The sequence below is a fragment of the Haemorhous mexicanus genome, chromosome 3 (assembly GCF_027477595.1).
Source record: "Haemorhous mexicanus isolate bHaeMex1 chromosome 3, bHaeMex1.pri, whole genome shotgun sequence".
Lineage (NCBI taxonomy): Eukaryota > Metazoa > Chordata > Aves > Passeriformes > Fringillidae > Haemorhous > Haemorhous mexicanus.
In genome coordinates, this window is record NC_082343.1 from 52,979,149 (window position 1) to 52,997,265 (window position 18,117).

The 18,117-nt window shown below is 42.7% G+C and overlaps 1 protein-coding gene across 4 annotated transcripts in view; it reads right to left on the reverse strand.

Annotated features, from left to right (window-relative positions):
• Positions 1-9,376, reverse strand: part of NHSL1 (NHS like 1) — a 175,721-nt gene extending 166,345 nt beyond the window's left edge. For all 4 annotated transcript variants that reach the window (XM_059841821.1, XM_059841820.1, XM_059841819.1 and 1 more), the window contains exon 1: positions 8,856-9,376. In XM_059841821.1, the coding sequence (XP_059697804.1) occupies positions 8,856-9,213 (358 nt within the window). In that variant the 5' untranslated portion in view covers positions 9,214-9,376. The remainder of the gene's footprint in view (positions 1-8,855) is intronic.
• Positions 9,377-18,117: the final 8,741 nt, after the last annotated feature.

Here is an 18,117-nt window from a genome sequence, read left to right on the forward strand (position 1 = left end):
CATTTCCTGGTAGTTGAGTTCTTTTTTCTACTTCAAAATGTTTTAAGTGTCTCTAAGGACAATGTGGCTAAAAAAATTTTGATATTTTCTTTTTAACCTTTAATGATACTACATTAGCCGAGCATCTCTTGGTTTCTCAGCCGTTCCAAGCAGATTCAGTTACTCACCATGAACTAGATAACTCAACAGGAAGGGAAAGCCAACACCACTTGCTTGGGAGGTTTTCCCTTCCATACAGCAGGAACAAAAGGTGCCACTAGAGATAACCCACAAGGCACTCATCTTGGATCCTGCTGAGCTTCCTGTAAGCAAACTCCATCTGCTGCCAAAAGCTAAAACTTGCTAAAGTAGAAAACAAAAGACAGATACCCATTTGCAAGGAGAAAGACTGGGCTTGCTTTCTTACTCAAACCCAAGATTTTGAGAAACTTTACAATGTAACAGCCAGACAGAAAGAATGTATATAAGCCAGTAACTGACAATATTTATCCCACCAGTTAAAAGCTGATGAGAGCTCTTCTGTAGCCAGCATTTTGACACTAAAAAAAAAAAAAAAAAAAAAAAAAAAAAAATTGGGAGGACCAAGAAGAAAGAAGACCATTCAAGTACAACACATTACCATTTAAAACATACTGTAGAAGTGTCTTGTTTTCATTTTCCAATTGGTTGCTCAACCAGGGAAAAAAAAAATCCCACCATTGTCACTATTACTCAATATGCTTGAAATTGCCATCATTTTCCCATTATGATTAACATTTGCATTTAGTGCTAGCAGAAAAAAACGAAGTGGCTCAGTTCTTCAGATAGCATCCATAGTTCCAATATACTTCAGGAGGCAGCTGTTCTAGTCCTAATCTCTGAAAAGTAGGAGCAAAGTTAATTAAAAAATTACAATCTTAGATTAACCAAAATTCGGTTAGCTAGGCTGCAGCCCAATTACAGTAAAAGGAATGTCCAATCAACTAACTTAACAGATCTACTTGTTATCAAGATGTCAAACTTCAAATTAAGACAGAACTGCTGCTCACATAAGGGAAATTAAACTTACTGAAACATTAAAATGTCCTCTAAGTTTGAAAGTTGTAAGAACTCAGCCACAGACACACATTAAAGTCAGTTCCTTTGAGGGTTTTTTTATTCCAAGCAATACCTTGATATTCTCACTTCCATCACTGTAATGATGTAAATGGTTTTGTGCTTGCTTTGTACTCCTATAGCAGGGCAATGGACATGTTTGAAAGGGAAGCAATAGAAATGAAGCAAAGGACATACTCAGTGATTATGGTGCTACCCACTGTGCCACAACCCCAGGCAGGAAGGCCTTACACTGGGGCTAGCACCAAGGGGTTATGAAATAGAGGGGTGAGGGGGGCTCTCAGGAGAAAGCCAGAACCTCCATCAAATTTCACCCTTCCCTGTCTCTGCCTCCTGTCTCCTCACCTCCCTCCTCACTAACCCAACCAACTATCAGGCCTGCAGAGGGTGTTGTATTTGAGGAAGGTGAAGTGCTGAGTGTTAACAAGTGACATGGGTGGTGAGGTGCAGAGCAGACACTGGGACTGTCCCACCTCAGAACAGACAGAGGCAGCTCAGAGCACACCTGGGGTGAGTGAGGAGTCAAAACTACTAAAGAAAATGAGGAGGAGAAAAAAGGAGGAAGGAACTAAAAAAATTAATCAGGTCTTAACCTAAAAACTGTGTAGTACAGTGGCTTCAACAGGGTAACTACCCAGAAGAGTGACAGCAAAGCAATTACTTGGTTCTGCCTCTCTCTGCAGGAGTAATTACCCTGCCTCCAGACTGCAGAGTGCCTGAAGCTCAATCACATTCATTGGACCTTAAACATTTACATTCTAACTACTCCTAGTTCTTGAAGGGAAATGAAATCTCATATGCACAATACTGATTAAAGGACAAGAGGCCAATAAATAAATAAATAAAACCAGCCTAACTTAAGCCACCATAATTTACAAATGACAAAGAGAAAAAACCCATGACAGCCTGAAGCAGCCCTGCCCAACTAAAATATGGTAGGATATAAGTAAAAACAACTTGCAAAGTCCACCCACATTAATCTGTGCTAAATCCACAGGTAGCAAAATATTTTTTCTAGTATCTTAAGTTGCATGACATCCAGGCTTTCTGGAGACTGCCATCCAACCAGCAGGTTTCCTATCCAACCTACAGCCAAGAACAACATTTAATTAGCATGTTTAATTGATCTTGTTAACTATTAGGGTGGACAGCTTTGATCTTGCCTGTTGATAGCTAGTTTAGGACTACAAAAGAAACTGGGGCTTTGCATAATTGCCAAGCTTTCCATGTCTGTCTTTTAATTCCTCCTGTTTCCCAATCCTCCTTTCTGTTTCTGCTGCACTAGTGCTCCGGATAACAGGAAGCAAAGAACATGCCATCATTTATTTTATCATTTATTTGAGCATGTAGGTGAAAAAAAAGGAAGATGAGGAAAGGGAAATTGCTGCTCCTTCACCCAGAAACACAGGAAACGGACAGGAATTACCGCAGTGACTCTGGCCTGGGCAACATTAAATGAAGCGCCCCATGGCTGAGAGCAACCAGCACCAAACACTTCAGTGGAAGATGCAGGGAACACTAAGCATGTGAGGGATAAGCTGCTCCCAACCCCCCTTGAACGCCTGATCCCACTTTCTGTTGATTAGAGGCTGGTTTAAATTCCAGGATAGAGGGTTTAAGGAATTTCAGTGGCTCTCCACTGTGTTGTTCTATGTTTTTTAATAGGCTCATCCAAAAAAATTATTCTTCTGCGGGAGATTCATATTAGCTTAGAGAGAATCACACAAGACCAAGACTACTAGCTTGCACTCAACCAAGATGAGAGTGTGCCAATACTAATAGGAAGAAAAACTTCCGAGGACATTTTAGTGCATCCTAAAATATCTAGCAACCTTCAAAATAGATCCTAATTGAAAACAACTAACTACAAGTATGTTTAATTCATTAACTACCTCTCCTAAACGCTGTTTTCCTGAATGATCAAGCCACTCATAAGTTCCAAGGAAATAAATGTTCGTAGGTGGTGTATAATAGGTTCTGAGCCATGTACAAAGCAGCTCTACATTTCAGCCAAAGAGTGTCAACTGTTCTCAGAACAGCAAGCCAAACCCTCATCAAACTGAATTCAGCTGGAGCTTTGCCACTCAGCAGGACAACGATTTGGCCCACCATCCCCATGGGAAATCTTTTTCTAACTCAGACTTTCTTCCTGCTTATTTCAAACAAAATCTCCTTTGGATCAGGTTGAATCTCCACAGATAATCAGTCTTGCACTAGCTAAATAAAACAAGAGTTATATTGCTTCTGAGCAGCAAACTGAATAATTACAACAGGGTTAAAGAGAAAATTTCTTCTTTTCTTTCCTTTCCAAGGGGGAACTTAGGAATTAACTGCTTAACATGGTTGAACTTTGCTGTCGAATCTTCATATTGCACAGCAACAGAGAGAAGTCCCACAGTGCAGTCACCTCAAGCATCTGTAATGATGGAAGAACTGTAGCTCCCAAACAGTGCTAGAACAGAGTTCTTCACCTAAAAGCCTGTCTTTTCTCACCAAAGCTTTCTCATGAGCACACTGTGGTTTTGGTGGTTAGTTTGGGGATTTTGGTTGTGGTGTGTTTTGTTTTCTTTCATGGGGGCGTGTGTTGACTTTTTTTTCCCCTAAACCTTTTTCTAAAGAAGGATTCTTCTTACTGCTGCAGGATGATGAATATCTTGTATTCTCTGTCCTTATACCAGAAACTATAGAAAGCCAGCCAGCCCCTTCATCTCCTGCCTACTGCTGATACTGTCTCAAATAATGCTCACTTTTGGTGGCTTGGGATGGAGGAGGGGTTTCCCTAGGAATAAGCTGAATAAAGCTTCCTGTTCAGCTAAAGCAGGAAATGTGCTCCAGTACTGCCTTGCACACAAAGAGTGGAAAATACTTACTAAACAAAATAGCAGGAGATGAAGTGTAAACTGGATTGTCCTTCCATCATGCAGACAAATAGAAAGCCTTACTCCCCACACCCCCAGCTCTCTTGCATTAATGTCCTTAAACTTGGAGGGGGAAAAAAAACCCAACAAAAACCATACATACGTATAGACATTGTGCATCAAAATCAAATTACTATGCTGTGCCTTTAAAATCAAACACTGAAGGATTTTAAGCAACACTAATTAGGAGGAAGCATTTCCTCCCTCCCACAAAATCAGAGGTGCAACTGGCCAAACCCCATCCTGCTAGTGGAGACACTGAACCAGAAGTTGTCATTAGGTTAACCTTCCAGCACCTCTCTCAAATAATCTCTTCAGAAAGACTTTAAAATAAATAGCAGAGAGGATGGAAGGAACAGCCTTCCAGTCTGTCAAACCATTGGGATTTACAGAAAAGAACAGCAATAATATCTTTTGCATAAATAACAGCAGATGGCAGAAGACAAATATTAATAGAAAAAATGTCCTTCTTCACGCCCTACAAAAACAATGACTGTTTAAGGCCCCACAGCATTTCCCAAGAGCTGGCCTTGTAATTCATGCAAGATTTCTCTGCAGCCATCCTATGCCTTTTGACGAGCTCTGATCACTTCAAAGAGGCACTTGTCCTCACCCACCCTGACATTTGAGAACCAAAAGTGATGAAAAACCACATCACCTGATGCTAGGTCACAGCTACAGATGCACACTGCTAGAAAATAAAAAGCTGTTAGGCAAGTCCCGTGGTGTAAAACATATTATGGCAGCTGGACTCTGGAAACATATGACAAAACATCATGCAAAACAGCAACACACATAAGCTTAATGAAAACCTGATGAAAGACTGTTTAAAAATGTACTGAATCTAATTAATTCTCTAGATGTGACTAGTGCAGCTGAACTAAGGTCACAAGTACTGCATACTACACTTGAATTTTATAAGGCACCTTGAGCCATTAAGCGCCTCCCATCACCATGAGTTATAAACCAGTCATCAGCCCACAGGGCCGTGTCTCATCATATTTTGATGTCCCTTCTTGTGGCACAACACCCTGCTCATTATCCAAAGCTCAAATACACGTCAGGAAACCATTTTACTAACTGGCCTTAAAAATAGCCTTGTACTGAAATCAAGCACAATTCTCTCAGCTGGGGGGATAAAGCCAGAAACTTCTCTACCACTGTAAACAAAAAGTTAAAGAGAGCTAAACCAAACCATAGAAAGCAGAGTCATTCTAGTGAATCTGAAAACTCATTCTAGTGAATCTGAAAATTCAGCCATCACCAAGACTGCATACATCTGGAAGCTGCCTTCTAAGTGCTGAAGCAGACATGAAATTAAGCTCTCCGGGTACATGTGGCACACCATTACAAAACCCTTGGAAAGGAGGCCTCCCAGCTGAAGGGCATGGCTGAATTCCAGACATGGGGAAGTTTATCCCTAGTAAGGGTTGCAAAGACATAGCACCTACTGCACTACAGCACATCCTTAACCAGTTTGCCACATCAGAAAGTTCTCTCCCATGTGGAACAGTGAACGGATGTCCTTGAACTAATGCACCCACTACAGAATACCGGTGAGTATGTAACAGAAGAGAAACATCAGAGATCATCTGAGGCACATTTACCTATTCAGACTCTAACATCTAGATCTAGGAGCTTATGGATCCTACACACACACAAGGACACACTGTACAGGCAGAGCAGCAAGCACAGTCAATGACTGCAGAGAGTGACTAAGTGAAGACAAAGAGCTTTGTTCTGCCTGCTTTCCCTCCCTGCCCATGCTCAGCAAGGAACAAACACCGATGGACCCCTCTTATCTGAAGGGTACTGCATGCAAACTTTATTTTGAAACAAAATTATGATAGTGCTAATAAAAAAAAAAAAAAAAAAACACCCACAATTTCAAAGTATGTACTTTCCCAAGCACCATGGACACACATTGCATATCTTCTACCAGCTGCCAGTTTGCAGCTACTTCCCAAAAAGTGGTTGTAACCCAGATTTGAAGTTTTCTAGTCCTCTTCTGGTTCTTCCCACACAACATCATGCTGGGATCTCAAAAGCTGTTCTGGGACCTTCAGTTGCAAGAGGAAATTATTGTCTGGGCCCCACAAAGAGAGCAAAAGCCATTTAGTCAAGTAGAAATTACCTGTGATTTGAAAAGCAGGTGTAGAGTGTCCTATCCCCTCATCCTGAATGCAAGGGCAAATTACTTAAGTCATCTGACACAATGTCATACTGCACCTGTGTGTGTACTTGTGCACCACAAAAGGTGCAGTAGTTTACAATATCTGAAAAGGTTTATGATTAGTAAAAACCTAGTAAATGGGAAAGCAATTATTCTGTCCTTGTTGATCTTATACCTGATTCCATGAGGCTTCAAAAACTGGAAGGAAAAATCCCCCTTGCTGTTCTTTCCAAGCCAAAGACAGCATTATTAAACCATTTTCTTTGTTTTCTATGTAGTTCCCTTTAATGTCAGGAACAGGGTTAAATCTGCAGACAAGTCTTGATGGCTTGTATTACAGAGATGTTCATGACTCTAACTGCAACAGAGCATCCTACCTGATTTCCTTGAGCAGACTGCAGTACCCAGAAAGCTTATAGGAATTGCCATGGCTTTATGTGCAGCTTCATGTCAGCTCAGCCTACACATCAATTCCTAGTGACTGAACAGGTAAATAAAATAACCTTCCCTTACAAACAAAACAAAAACCCCAAACCAACAAACAACAAAAAACCCAAACAAAGACCCAAAACACACACACACACACACAAAAAAAAAAAAATTAGAGCTAAATAATTGTTAATTCTCTTAGACTGAAATGAATGAGATCTTTGAAAAGTGAATATAGCAGCAGCAGCAATGAGATTGCAAGTAGCAAAACTGAATGAACAGAAGACATGACACTTAGCAAAGAATTTAAAACCAAACAGAGAAAGCCAAACATGAGAACTGCATCCCGTTTTGGGCATCACAATCACAAGAGCAAAGACCATCAAATTAAAAGCAATAACAGGTTTAGCCTGAAAAACTGAGTTATAACAACAACACCAACAAAAAATCATGAATATATAATTTGTGTGCAAAAGGATGACTAAGAAAGAATACAATCACTAAGAGTCTGACACCTAGAATTCCAGGGCTTGCACAGTGCAGCAGCAGCCTTATTTCACCCTTGCCTTTATATACATGGCATCAGTGTATGGTAATCATTAGCATTCTATTTAAACTGAGATAAATAAGTATTGCTTCCTATCAGGCAATTAATTTAATATACCACTGCAGGTATCCTCAGTAATAACACACTCACATTTCAAGTGTGACAGCACCATACCACGCCTAGTTAACACAACTGTACTGGCAGAAAAGGTTATACTTCTCTTGGTGAGGAAGAAATTGTCCTTCCATTTATCATTCAGTTATAAAGCACCTAGAAAAGTAAAACTGGTTAGCACAAACTTTAGCCTCACACTTAAAAACCACAAGGTTTGGTATGCATGATGGAGGTTTCCTCCCCCAGAGAAATCACATACTCAGGTATACCATAAGGAATACTTCTGCAATGAAACAGGTAAATTACCCATACAGGGTTCATACCCTTTAAATCTTATTTCTGAAATTATCAATTAATTTCTTTCCTTATCAATTTTGCTCATAAGTGCGCCATATGGAAAGCGAGCTTTCTACTTCCAGTCAGAAGAAAACTGTCGGTGGTCTCTGAGCAACAACCCTATTTAGGCTGGGCTTACACCTTATATAGCTGCCACAAAAGTTGCAACACAATTCTTTGGGTTCCTGAATGTTTCCAGCACATTGAGAAAGCTAAGCTGATGTTGCAAGCCATCTCCCACATTGTCTGTGGGGAGCTTGGTCATGCATAAACAAAACTTCACGTACCAGATGCAAATTTTACTGGGTCCTTACTACAAAGTTGGACCAAGCTCAGGAAAAAACCCAAACCACCTTTTCCTATAGCTCTGTGTAGGTGTACAATTAGTCCCTTCTAAGGGCCACTTTACAGGCTCTGAAAAAAACTTAAGAACAGCCTCCCATGCTGCCAGTACTTAGGAATCCGAGGCTGAATCCGCATCTTGCTGCCTGGGCTCCGTATGAAGTTGAAATCTCAAAGTTTGAAATCAGCTCTGCACAAAGAACAGAAACTCGAGAGAACGGAGAGACACAAAACCAGCTGCAAAATACGTCCAGGTTTCTATTTACTGAGGTCTTTCCGTGCACACACAAAAGAATTAATCAGGCATGTGGGCTGAACTGTCAGAAGCTCGGCCGATCCCAAGTCTAGCGCATACCCGGCATAAGCATATAAACAAACTCCCCCGGGATCGCAGCGCTCTCAGCTCCCGGGGCTGGCTGCCCCCCGCCCCCGGCCAGCCCGCTGCCTGCCCCCGGACACGTTCTCCCCGGTGAGAGACGGCTCCGCCGCACAGAAGCGCTGCGGGAACACCGCAGCCGCCAGCCCGGCACGCTGACACCGCCCCTCCCGCACGGGCGGGCGACATCCAGGGCCGGAGCCACCGGGACGGAGCCGGGGCCGTCTGTCCCGGAGGAGGATGAGCAGCGCCGCGCTACAGCCCGTGGCCAGCGGCGGGGCCCGGGAGGAGCCGCGGCGGGACCAGGGGCGGCCGCCGCCCCGGTGTGCGGGAAAAGAGAGACGGCGATGCTTAGGTGTTCCTCTTTCCTTTCTATTTTCAAATAAATCACAAACTAGAGCCCAGTCTGCCGAGCCAACAGCTCCGCCACCGGGCGGCCGCCCTCCTGCCGGTCCTCCCGCTCCCCGAGCCGCCCCGCCAACCGTCCCGGGCGAGCTCGCAGCGCTGGGCAAGGGTGGTACTCACGGATCTTGACTTTGCGGTGGTCGAGGCGGGCGAGGAGCTCCTCCAGGGCGCCGAGGCGGCGCTGGAGCCGGGCGTTGCGGTGGCACAGGGAGTCCGCCTCGCTGAGGATCCCGCCGAAGATGTCGCCGGCGCAGCGGGAGAGGTCGGAGAGCTGCATCAGCAGCGACACCAGCGCGTACGAGCTGACCTGCTCCAGCGTCCCGAAGAGCGGCACCGATCCGCGGCGGCGCCCGCCACCCCCCTCCGCCGTCCCGGCGTGGTCCCCGGGAGCCGGGCCGCCCCGCTCCGCGCCATCCCCGCCGGCCTCTTCCAACCTGCACAGCTTCAGCGGCTCCAGGGTCCGCAGGGGGAACGGCATCGCGGCCGGGGACGGGGAGCAGCGCGGAGCACGGCAGCGGCAGGGGTGGCGGGGAAAGCTAGGCGTCCCCGGCGCGAAAAGTCTTCATCGGCGCAGCGGCCGCGGTGACAAAAGTTCAGAGAGTGGAGAGGGAGGGAGAGAGAGAGAGAACAGCACAACAACAAATGAATCGGGGCGGGAGGGAGGGCGGCCGGGCTACGCGCTGCGGGGCTGGGGGGGAGCCGCCGCCGCCGCCTCGGCGCAGGGGGAGCCCCGAGCGGCGCCCATGTGCGGGAGTGGCCCCCGGAGGCGGGAGCGGCCCCGGGAGGAGGGAGGGGATGGGAGGGGAGGGGTGAGGAGGGGGAGTGGAGCGGGGCGCAGCACCGCCGCACGGCGGGCGCGGTGAGAGCCCGGGCCGGCCGGGAGACAGGAAAGAGCCCGGCTTTCTCTCCCCGAAGTGAGGATGAGGCGGGGAGGGAAGGAAAGAGGAAGCGTGGGAGGGGGACTGGAGCGCCCTGGATGCGGCCACAAAGGAGGAAAGCCAGCCAGAGGAGGAGGGGAGAGAAAGCCCGGACCAGCTCCACCTGGGGAACCCCGCGCCGTTGCAGGCACTTTTCTGAACGCACCAAACTCCCAACCCGGAAAGCGAGAGCTGGAAAAAGAGGAGGAGGGAAGGAGAAAAAAAACCCTCCACGAACCTGGGAAAAGCAGGAGGCCGCCGCCTACCTGTGGCTCCCCGAACTGGAGCCTCACCCTTCCCGGCCAGCCAAGGTAGCTGCTCCCGGCCCGGCCCCGCGGCGCTCGGTCCAGCGGGACTCCCCAGGGAGAAGCCAGCCCGCCCTGCCTCCTCTGCTCGGCCAAAGGGGCCAAGCAAGAGAGGGGGCACGTCTCGCCTCAGACTTTTCCCCCGCCGTGCTGCGGGTCAGGCCAGAGGTTGTGCTCCAAGGTAGGGGAAGAAGAGCAGCTTGTCTGGGAACGGCGCGTTCTCTGTGGTTAATTTTTAGTAAGATTTGCACAAAGGTAGGAGAAGAAAAGTCTGGCCCGTAACACCGAGTGTGGCAGTACCAAACGCTGCACATAATGCTGGTGTGAACCGAAGGCAGGTTCCAGCCTTAGAAGCCCCCGCGCTCAGGACACAATCAGCTCTTCATAGAGATGACGGCTCTAATGAGCTATTCCCCACAGAACCAATTTAGCCCACAAGCAACTGTCAACAGCTGCTATTTAATTTTAATTGGACAATGTCCTACTGGCTCTGGCTCCTGCTATATGATAAAGAGAGGAACCCAATCCCTCTCTTCTTGTGGGAAAGGGCCCTGGGGAAAAGTGGTTGTATAGTTCCTTCCTGCCTCATAGCTTGTTCTGGCTCTTGCTGTAGCTCATGAATATATGTGATGAAAGAAAGAGAATCAGCTGGAGAAGGAAAGGTCCAGGGATGTATCAGTGTTCATTAGCATCTTGAGGACACACAATTTATGTAACAAAATATTCTGCATCATAGTATCCATCACCCGTAGCTTTAGCATTCCTTACTTAAAGGAAACCTGAAGGAAACCATTCCACCAGTAGTGCTTCAGAAATTCCTTGGCACATGGAGAAGTATGGGGGCTGCAGACAGAGGAATACAAACCAAAGGCTTGGTGGCACACTCGAGAGTTAAGATTTACAGGAAAGGCTTTTAAGGGCCGATCAAGTCATAGCAAAACTTGCAAAATCACAAATTCTTCTCTTACATTAATCAAGGCAAGTTTCATCTTCAAGTTTTCCCTGGGGGGCAGGGGAGGAAGCAATGCCATCTAGTGTTTAAAAAATAAAGAACAAAGCCTCCTTTCTTAACACCTCTGTCCAAACAGGTTACCAATGGATAGCTTTGCAACTTGGAATGCTCCCACTGGTTTTGTGTTACAGACAGTACCACTGAGTGCACATGTGCAATATTTATAGAAACTGGTGAGAATAACATGGTGCAAACAGGCAAAATGGTGTTTAATCAGGGGTTTAAGCACATAAGGAATCCAAAGAATTAGTTTTGTGATGGGGAAGTTGTCAGGATTGATTGTCAGAGGATGGGAAGCAGTAATTTCGTCATATTGAACTCTCCTGGTTTTATTTTGGGACATAATGTCTTCATTAATTCTTAGACATGTTTGTTTTGGGTAGTTGTATGATAAAAAAATGCATCCTACTCACTGGCATGTTTGAATGGGGAGGAGTGATTCTTTGTATGGTGTGTTTAAACTACAGAAGTACCATCAAGGAGGTGGACTTCAATATAAAACACTGTAGGAAGAAATTGAGCAAAGAGGTCAGTTCAGGTGCCAGCTGAGAAGAACCCACAGCAAAACATCTGCCAGGGAAGATATCATAAGGCTGTGTGTTTGTTTAATTGGAAATTACTAAGTTTTAAGTTTAATAATAGGTACTTTCAAAAAGGTACATTTACCACTCTAATTTTTTTTCTGAAAAAGTGTATCACATCCTGATATTGCAAATATTTTTGTATGTTCTTATCTGTAAGCAGGAAAAGGCACTTAGAACAGATCTGAGCACAGGGAGAATAGCCAGAAATCAAAGACTGAGACAACACCAAAATGCAGTAAAAAGCCTTAGCTAATGTGAGTGAATGGGATTTCACTGCCAGTGAAGTCTGTCTATTTCACTGGTTCTTATGTTTGCAAACTAAAATAAACTCCTGTGACAGCTTGAATATTTCTGGTGGGAATAATGTATCATAAAATAAGGTGGTTTTAGGACTGCCAGTTAAACCAAGTTAATAAATAAATCTGAATTTTAAATGCATTGATGTTCTTGAAATATTCAGTCTCTGTATTTATTCCAGAATGATACTTTTTTCTCATTAATTTATATGGTCTGTTTTTCTGGGATGGAAACATGGAACACTCAGAAAAGAAAACAAGTGTAAAAAACTGTAAATATTGAATGACTGAAATGTGAAGGTTATTTCTTTCTGTGCTAAAGGAAGAGACATAGGAAAGAAAATGAAGCCTAAATACTTAGAGAGTTGGGGATTTAAAGTATTCATCCTGCTGAAATGGAAGCATTTAAAATTTCTACATTCAGCAGAAGTACAGACTTTCTTAGGGACACCCCATCTCCCGCAGGTAGCCATGTACATTGTCTGTTTCCAGAGCTTAAAACTGGAAAATGTTTCCTTTTCTGGCAGAGCTGCAAGGATGCTCCTGACCCAGTGTTCTGGGTCTCACACCTCCAAAGGCCCTCAGTCAGGAGTGGGAGATCCTCTCAGAAGAGGAACAGAGCATAGAGAAATGAGAGACAAAGGAGGAAGGTAGACAAAAGGACAGCAGATAAATATTTCAAGCCAATATTTATTACATTTTTAATCAAAGTTCAAGTTCACTGGAAAGTTCATTATGTCTGAATTGCAGCTTTCATCCTTCGGCATTTTAAGCCTCAAGTTAAACTACCAAATTAAAGACCTAATAACTTTCATGTTCTACTTCAAGAAACAGAAGAAAAGTCTTGTGGGACTTACTCATCACACACTGCAGAATGAACACTCTCTTCCCTTTGGGCTCTCAGAAGCAAGTGGTGAGCAGTAGTACAAAAGTCATATGGCCACCCATGTAACATCAGGCAGCTCTTCCTGAAATTGTACTTCCATGCCAAGAGGGTAGTTTCGATGGATCACCAAGCTCATCCATTGTATTTCATCCCACAGATTGAAGCTGTTTGCCTGTGTAGGCTCGGAAAACCCAACCAAAATGGATACACAGAAACAACAACAGTGTAACTTGTAGGAATGAAGGAGGACATTTCTTGTTCACTCTCAAAGCAGCTCCAATGAGCTCTTGTTTGTAGTGGAGAAAGTAAGCTCAATGTCCTGGACACACAACCAGCTTATGTATTTTATACTTACTTTAGCTGTTGAGCTGTAGAAGTTTGGTGTAAGCTTAAAACAGAGACAATTTGCAAGAAAAGTTCTGACATTTTATTCTTTCTTGGTTAACAAAAAGTTTGTGGATGCTTTCAGTCTTACTGGGTAACTGGGCTCTTTTAATTATCATGTAGTCATTTGTCTTAGTAGAAAACCTTTTTCAAGGAAACCTGCATAATATAGGCAACAAATGGGAGTAGAAATTACTCCCAAGAAAGTCAAATGGCACCAGAATTTTTTCTGTCCCTCATGACTACGTACTTTTTGTGCATTATAGAAATATCAAATTATAAAATCAATTACAGCTAAAAAAATTATAGCTGCTTTGCTGAGTTTCTCTAAACTTCTACCTTACTAAATTAGGCCACAGATCACCTTTGCCTGACTATGCAGCAGAACTTTCAATCCTTACTTTTCTTCCAGCTTACCAATACAAGGAACTGGTACTTTGGTGTGCTTGAGTTCATACTCAGCATAGCCCAAAAGACCTTCTTTGTCCAGAAAAAGAATCTTGTGGATATTCTTTTAAAACTAATAGCAGAACTTCTCTGAAGATGACAGGTTTGTCTCTGAAACAGGTTACTTACAAGGTTCTGCTTTCCTGAACATTAATAATTTCCAACTTTTGTGAACCCCAAGCTCTCCTTGTCCGGCATATGCCTGGGCACACACACACATGAAGCCTGGAACTGAGCTGCATTTTCTGTTTCATTCTGCAGTGCGTTTTTCTAATTTTCTTCACCACGTTATTGTCAACATTCAACAAAGGCAGTAGTGTAATTCCAGCACCTTCATCCTTGTTATTCAAAGAACTGAGTAGATGTATTCACACTTTCAAGACAGATGACTTCAGTATTTTCTTGAGCACTCTTAAAGGTTAGTGGTTGTTGCACCAGCCCCAGTGATTTCTCTTTTCTCACTCCTAACATTAAGCTGGAACTACTTCTTCGAGTCTGCCCAGCTTGTGGTTTAGACCTTGGGTTGTTCTGCTTAGCTGGCCCGAGCTCTTCTGTGCTACAGCGCTCTGCCTGTCCACAGAAGTGTGAGAGTCAGTGCACTGTGCTCAGCCTGCCTATAACCTCTCAAGCCCTTCTCATTTTTCTATCTCTACAGAGTTGTCTTTGGATAAAAGCCATGCTACTAGTGGTGCAATGGAACAATCAAAGCTAACTGCAGTGGGAATGGCATCGTGGAGGAAGTGGTAGTTGTGATGGCCTAAGGATGTGATTCAACTGCACACCAACAACGTGCAATAGCTCTTTGCCTCTAAAAGAGGAGCTCTCCCACCCCTGCTTCCTTCCTTCCATTCCTGCTCACAGATGCATGATCTGAAGCTTGCTCTGCAAGCATCTGAAGTCATCAGTGTAGAAGAGCCGCAGCTCTGCTGCATAAAAGGAGGCAGCTGATATGCTGTGAAAAAATTGCAGGAAAATGTACTCTTTGTACTTTGAGACACAGCAGTGTGTTGGATGATCCTCAGGGGAGGTGAACAGTGGAGGCAATCGAGACTGTGAATAGAAACACTTGCAAGAGGTCATAGAGCCTAGGAAAATACAACTATAGCACAACAACCCCTTCAGAATTCAAGTGATCTTCAGAGGTTTTTGGTCCTGGTGTTCAATTGAGTAGAGTGCAAAAAAAAGACTGCCAGTCACCATGGTTGTGTGGAATCAGAGACAACCTGCCTTTAAGACTCCAATTCTTGGAAAATGGAAAGAATCCCAACCTATACTTTCCCAAAGAGAAACCAAGTTGCTGAGAAATTATCTCAATGGGTCAATAACAGTACTCCTGGAAATTGCCATACTAATTTTCTTCATTTGGTTGAGGTATTTCTGTGTCTCCCAAGAGAGTGCATTCTGCTCTTCCACTTCCTTCACAGCAGAAAAACTTCTGAAATATTTTTTCATTGATAACGTAGAAACACTTTTCACTTGACCAGGTTTCTCAAAACCCCACGCACCCTGACCTTCACCACTTCAAGGGATGGGGGCATCCCCAGCTTCTCTGGGCTACTTGTTCCAATGTCCCAGCACCCTCACCATGAAAAATTTCTCCCTTATATCTAATCTAAGTCATGTATAACTATTCCTTATTACTGAGTTTCATAGCTACAGGTATGCAAACAATCAGTGACTGTACTACAGGAATACACATGTCATTATTTGTGCAAGAAAACCTACATCTGGAAAAACAAAGGCTGTAGAAATTATCAGCTGAAAAGCAGAATAAACACGGAATTTTCATAGATGCTGACCAAAGTAATTTACTGCTGTCCTTAGCTTTAATGAAAACAGATAATGTTGAAAGCTTGTGTAAGTTCTGTATATAATTTTTATTTATCTGGGACACTGACCACATTTATATATTTTCTAATTGTATTATATTTGGTCTCCTTTGAAGGAATTACACAGTTTACATTTTGATTCATTAACTAAATATTGTACCAAATTCTAAAACAATTCGAAAAAAACCTTCCATCAAACAAGATGAAATTGTATTCTTTTAACAGAGCTGATTATCTTCTCAAATGAATGCCTCAGGACTCAGGGTAAACAATACATCCAATGGACAAAAGCCTCTTAATTGCATCCCAAACATGCAGAATGTGCTGGTCACCAAAGCAGAACTGAATTTCTCTCTAGGTATTAGTTTGCTGCCAGCAGGGACTGCTGCTACAGCAAAGTAATTTTCAGTGATGAAGACAAACGGATGGTATGCCAGTCAGTCATGAATGAGTTTTGAGCTTCTGCCTCATAAACAAAATGCAGAGTTTGGTCACTGAAAAAACACAGGGCATGATAAACCCTCTATCAACCAGCACAGATTTCCCCATTCTCTTCCTTGTGAGTGAGCATGGCTTGTCCCTGGGACCTCCACCGTGGATGAAACAGTCACTGGGGAAAATATAATAATGTGTGTGCAGAAATCTGCAGAAATCAGAAACTCTACCACTGTCTAAACTCCCCTCTCTATTTTCATATTTTAAAAAAAGACTTTCCTAAATAAAAATATTTCCTAAATATATTTAACATATTATCCATGTTCTGGATATTTACAGGATGCCAGAATTTTTTTTTTTTCTAAATATTCATTTGGGAAGACTTTGTCACTGTGGTAGATAATTAAAGGTCTCTGACTGCCTTGTTTAATTTCCTTTGCACAATTTCATCTACCTGGTGATGTTTGTGATGAAATACAATGTGGTGGTTTTGTTTATACATAAAGTCAGTCTCAAAGACTGGCATACAGCCAATAAAGTGGAATTAAAATATATTCATATTCCAAAAGAATTGTTTGAAAGATGGAAGGCATTATGGCTATCTAGAAATTACACTGAGTAGTAAAGTCTGTGCTTCCTGAAGTAGCTGAGCTGAGGATCACTCAAAGCAATATCTGTGACAAGTGGCACCTTTGTATTTTCTATGAACTATGCAATGGCAGTATCACTCTACAACGGGTGCAAATGATCTAAATTGCTATTGTAGCAGAATCGTTACTACTAAAATATATAACTTACACAAACTAAAGCCTTACATTAAATATAAAATTAATTGAGAGTAACAGAGAGGTTATGGGAAATTAGGATTTTTACTACTCTTTGAATATTCCCAGAAGTTTGGGAGTGCCAAATATGTGATTATGTAATCTCTGGAATAAATGCAGCTGTGTTTATTTCACTGCATGGACCCAACAAACTGTACAAGCTAAGCATCAGTGTCTTGTTCATAAATCAGTAAAAAACATGTAGCACAGTATGCAAGATAGACTTTCTTTCTCTTCCAAGTGTTTTCAGATTTGGCAGAGTACACATTCCTTAGAGAACTATGAACATGCCCGGTTTTAATAATTTCTAGCAAAATAAATCTTTAGTTCAAGAAAAAAACATATTATGCTTTGCTTAATATCATAGGAATCAACTTTTAAATACACTGAAATCCAGTTAAAGAAATTCTGTTTAGTTTTTCTTAGAAATGAGGTGGAAGAAAGTGTAAAGAATTTCAGTGTATTTCAGGAATAGCTTCTTTAGAAGGAGAAAAATGGTTGATTGTACTTAGCTTCCTCCCAGGACTCACCCTCGTGGTCTCTTTCAAGAAGTTTGAATATTTAATCCCCAGTTGTACATACACAGAAAAAAATAAATAAAACCCACACAAAACCAAAGAAACAGTGTTACAATGATTCCAACTTGTCTCTTTGCTGCGTCAGTTTTTCTGTTCTTTGCATTTAATGACAGTTGCAGCTGCAGTTTTGAACACTAACACAATCATTGTGATCCACAATCCATTGAAGCCACTGAACTCTATAATTCTTTACCATGCTTTCCAAATACTTGTGGGGAGATTATTAATATTCCTTTAAAATGAGATATCATTTAAACCCATTATTCTATTACCAATAATTTAAGGAAACCTTAAAATAGAATTCTTCTGACAAATATCTACTGTACCACACTATAATTAACTATTAGTCTATAAACAATTGCCTTCAGTGAAACAGTGCTGCTCACATGCCTGCTGTATTCCATCACTGTTTTATTTTAAAAGCTCATATTTAGGCCTTAAACATATTTCTCCAAAGGCCCTCTTTATCCTACATCAATATGGTGCCCACTGTCACAGTTGTCCTGTTTGGAGCTGAGAACTTTATCTGCTATTCCTCTTTAGCATTTCCAATTAAAAGGAAAATGTTCCAGATACTTAATTTTTCCTTTGCTACTTAGAGTTACAGGATTAAAATCATATTAAAAAGAAAACTTAAGAATACTGTTTAGTGTCTGCATTGCATGGAAATAGTTTTCTGTAAAGATATTTCTGTGTACACTTATTCTCTTTAGGCAATGGATTTGTGTTTGTTTTTAGTTCTGCATTTGTATATGTCTAACAAAACACAGTCTGAAATTACAAACATGCTTTCACAGTCTCTTTTCAGAGAACAGATATTTAGTTAGTGGAACTTCTCAGTAACATATCTTCTAGCCTGGAAAAAAAAGTCATTCGATGCTCTTA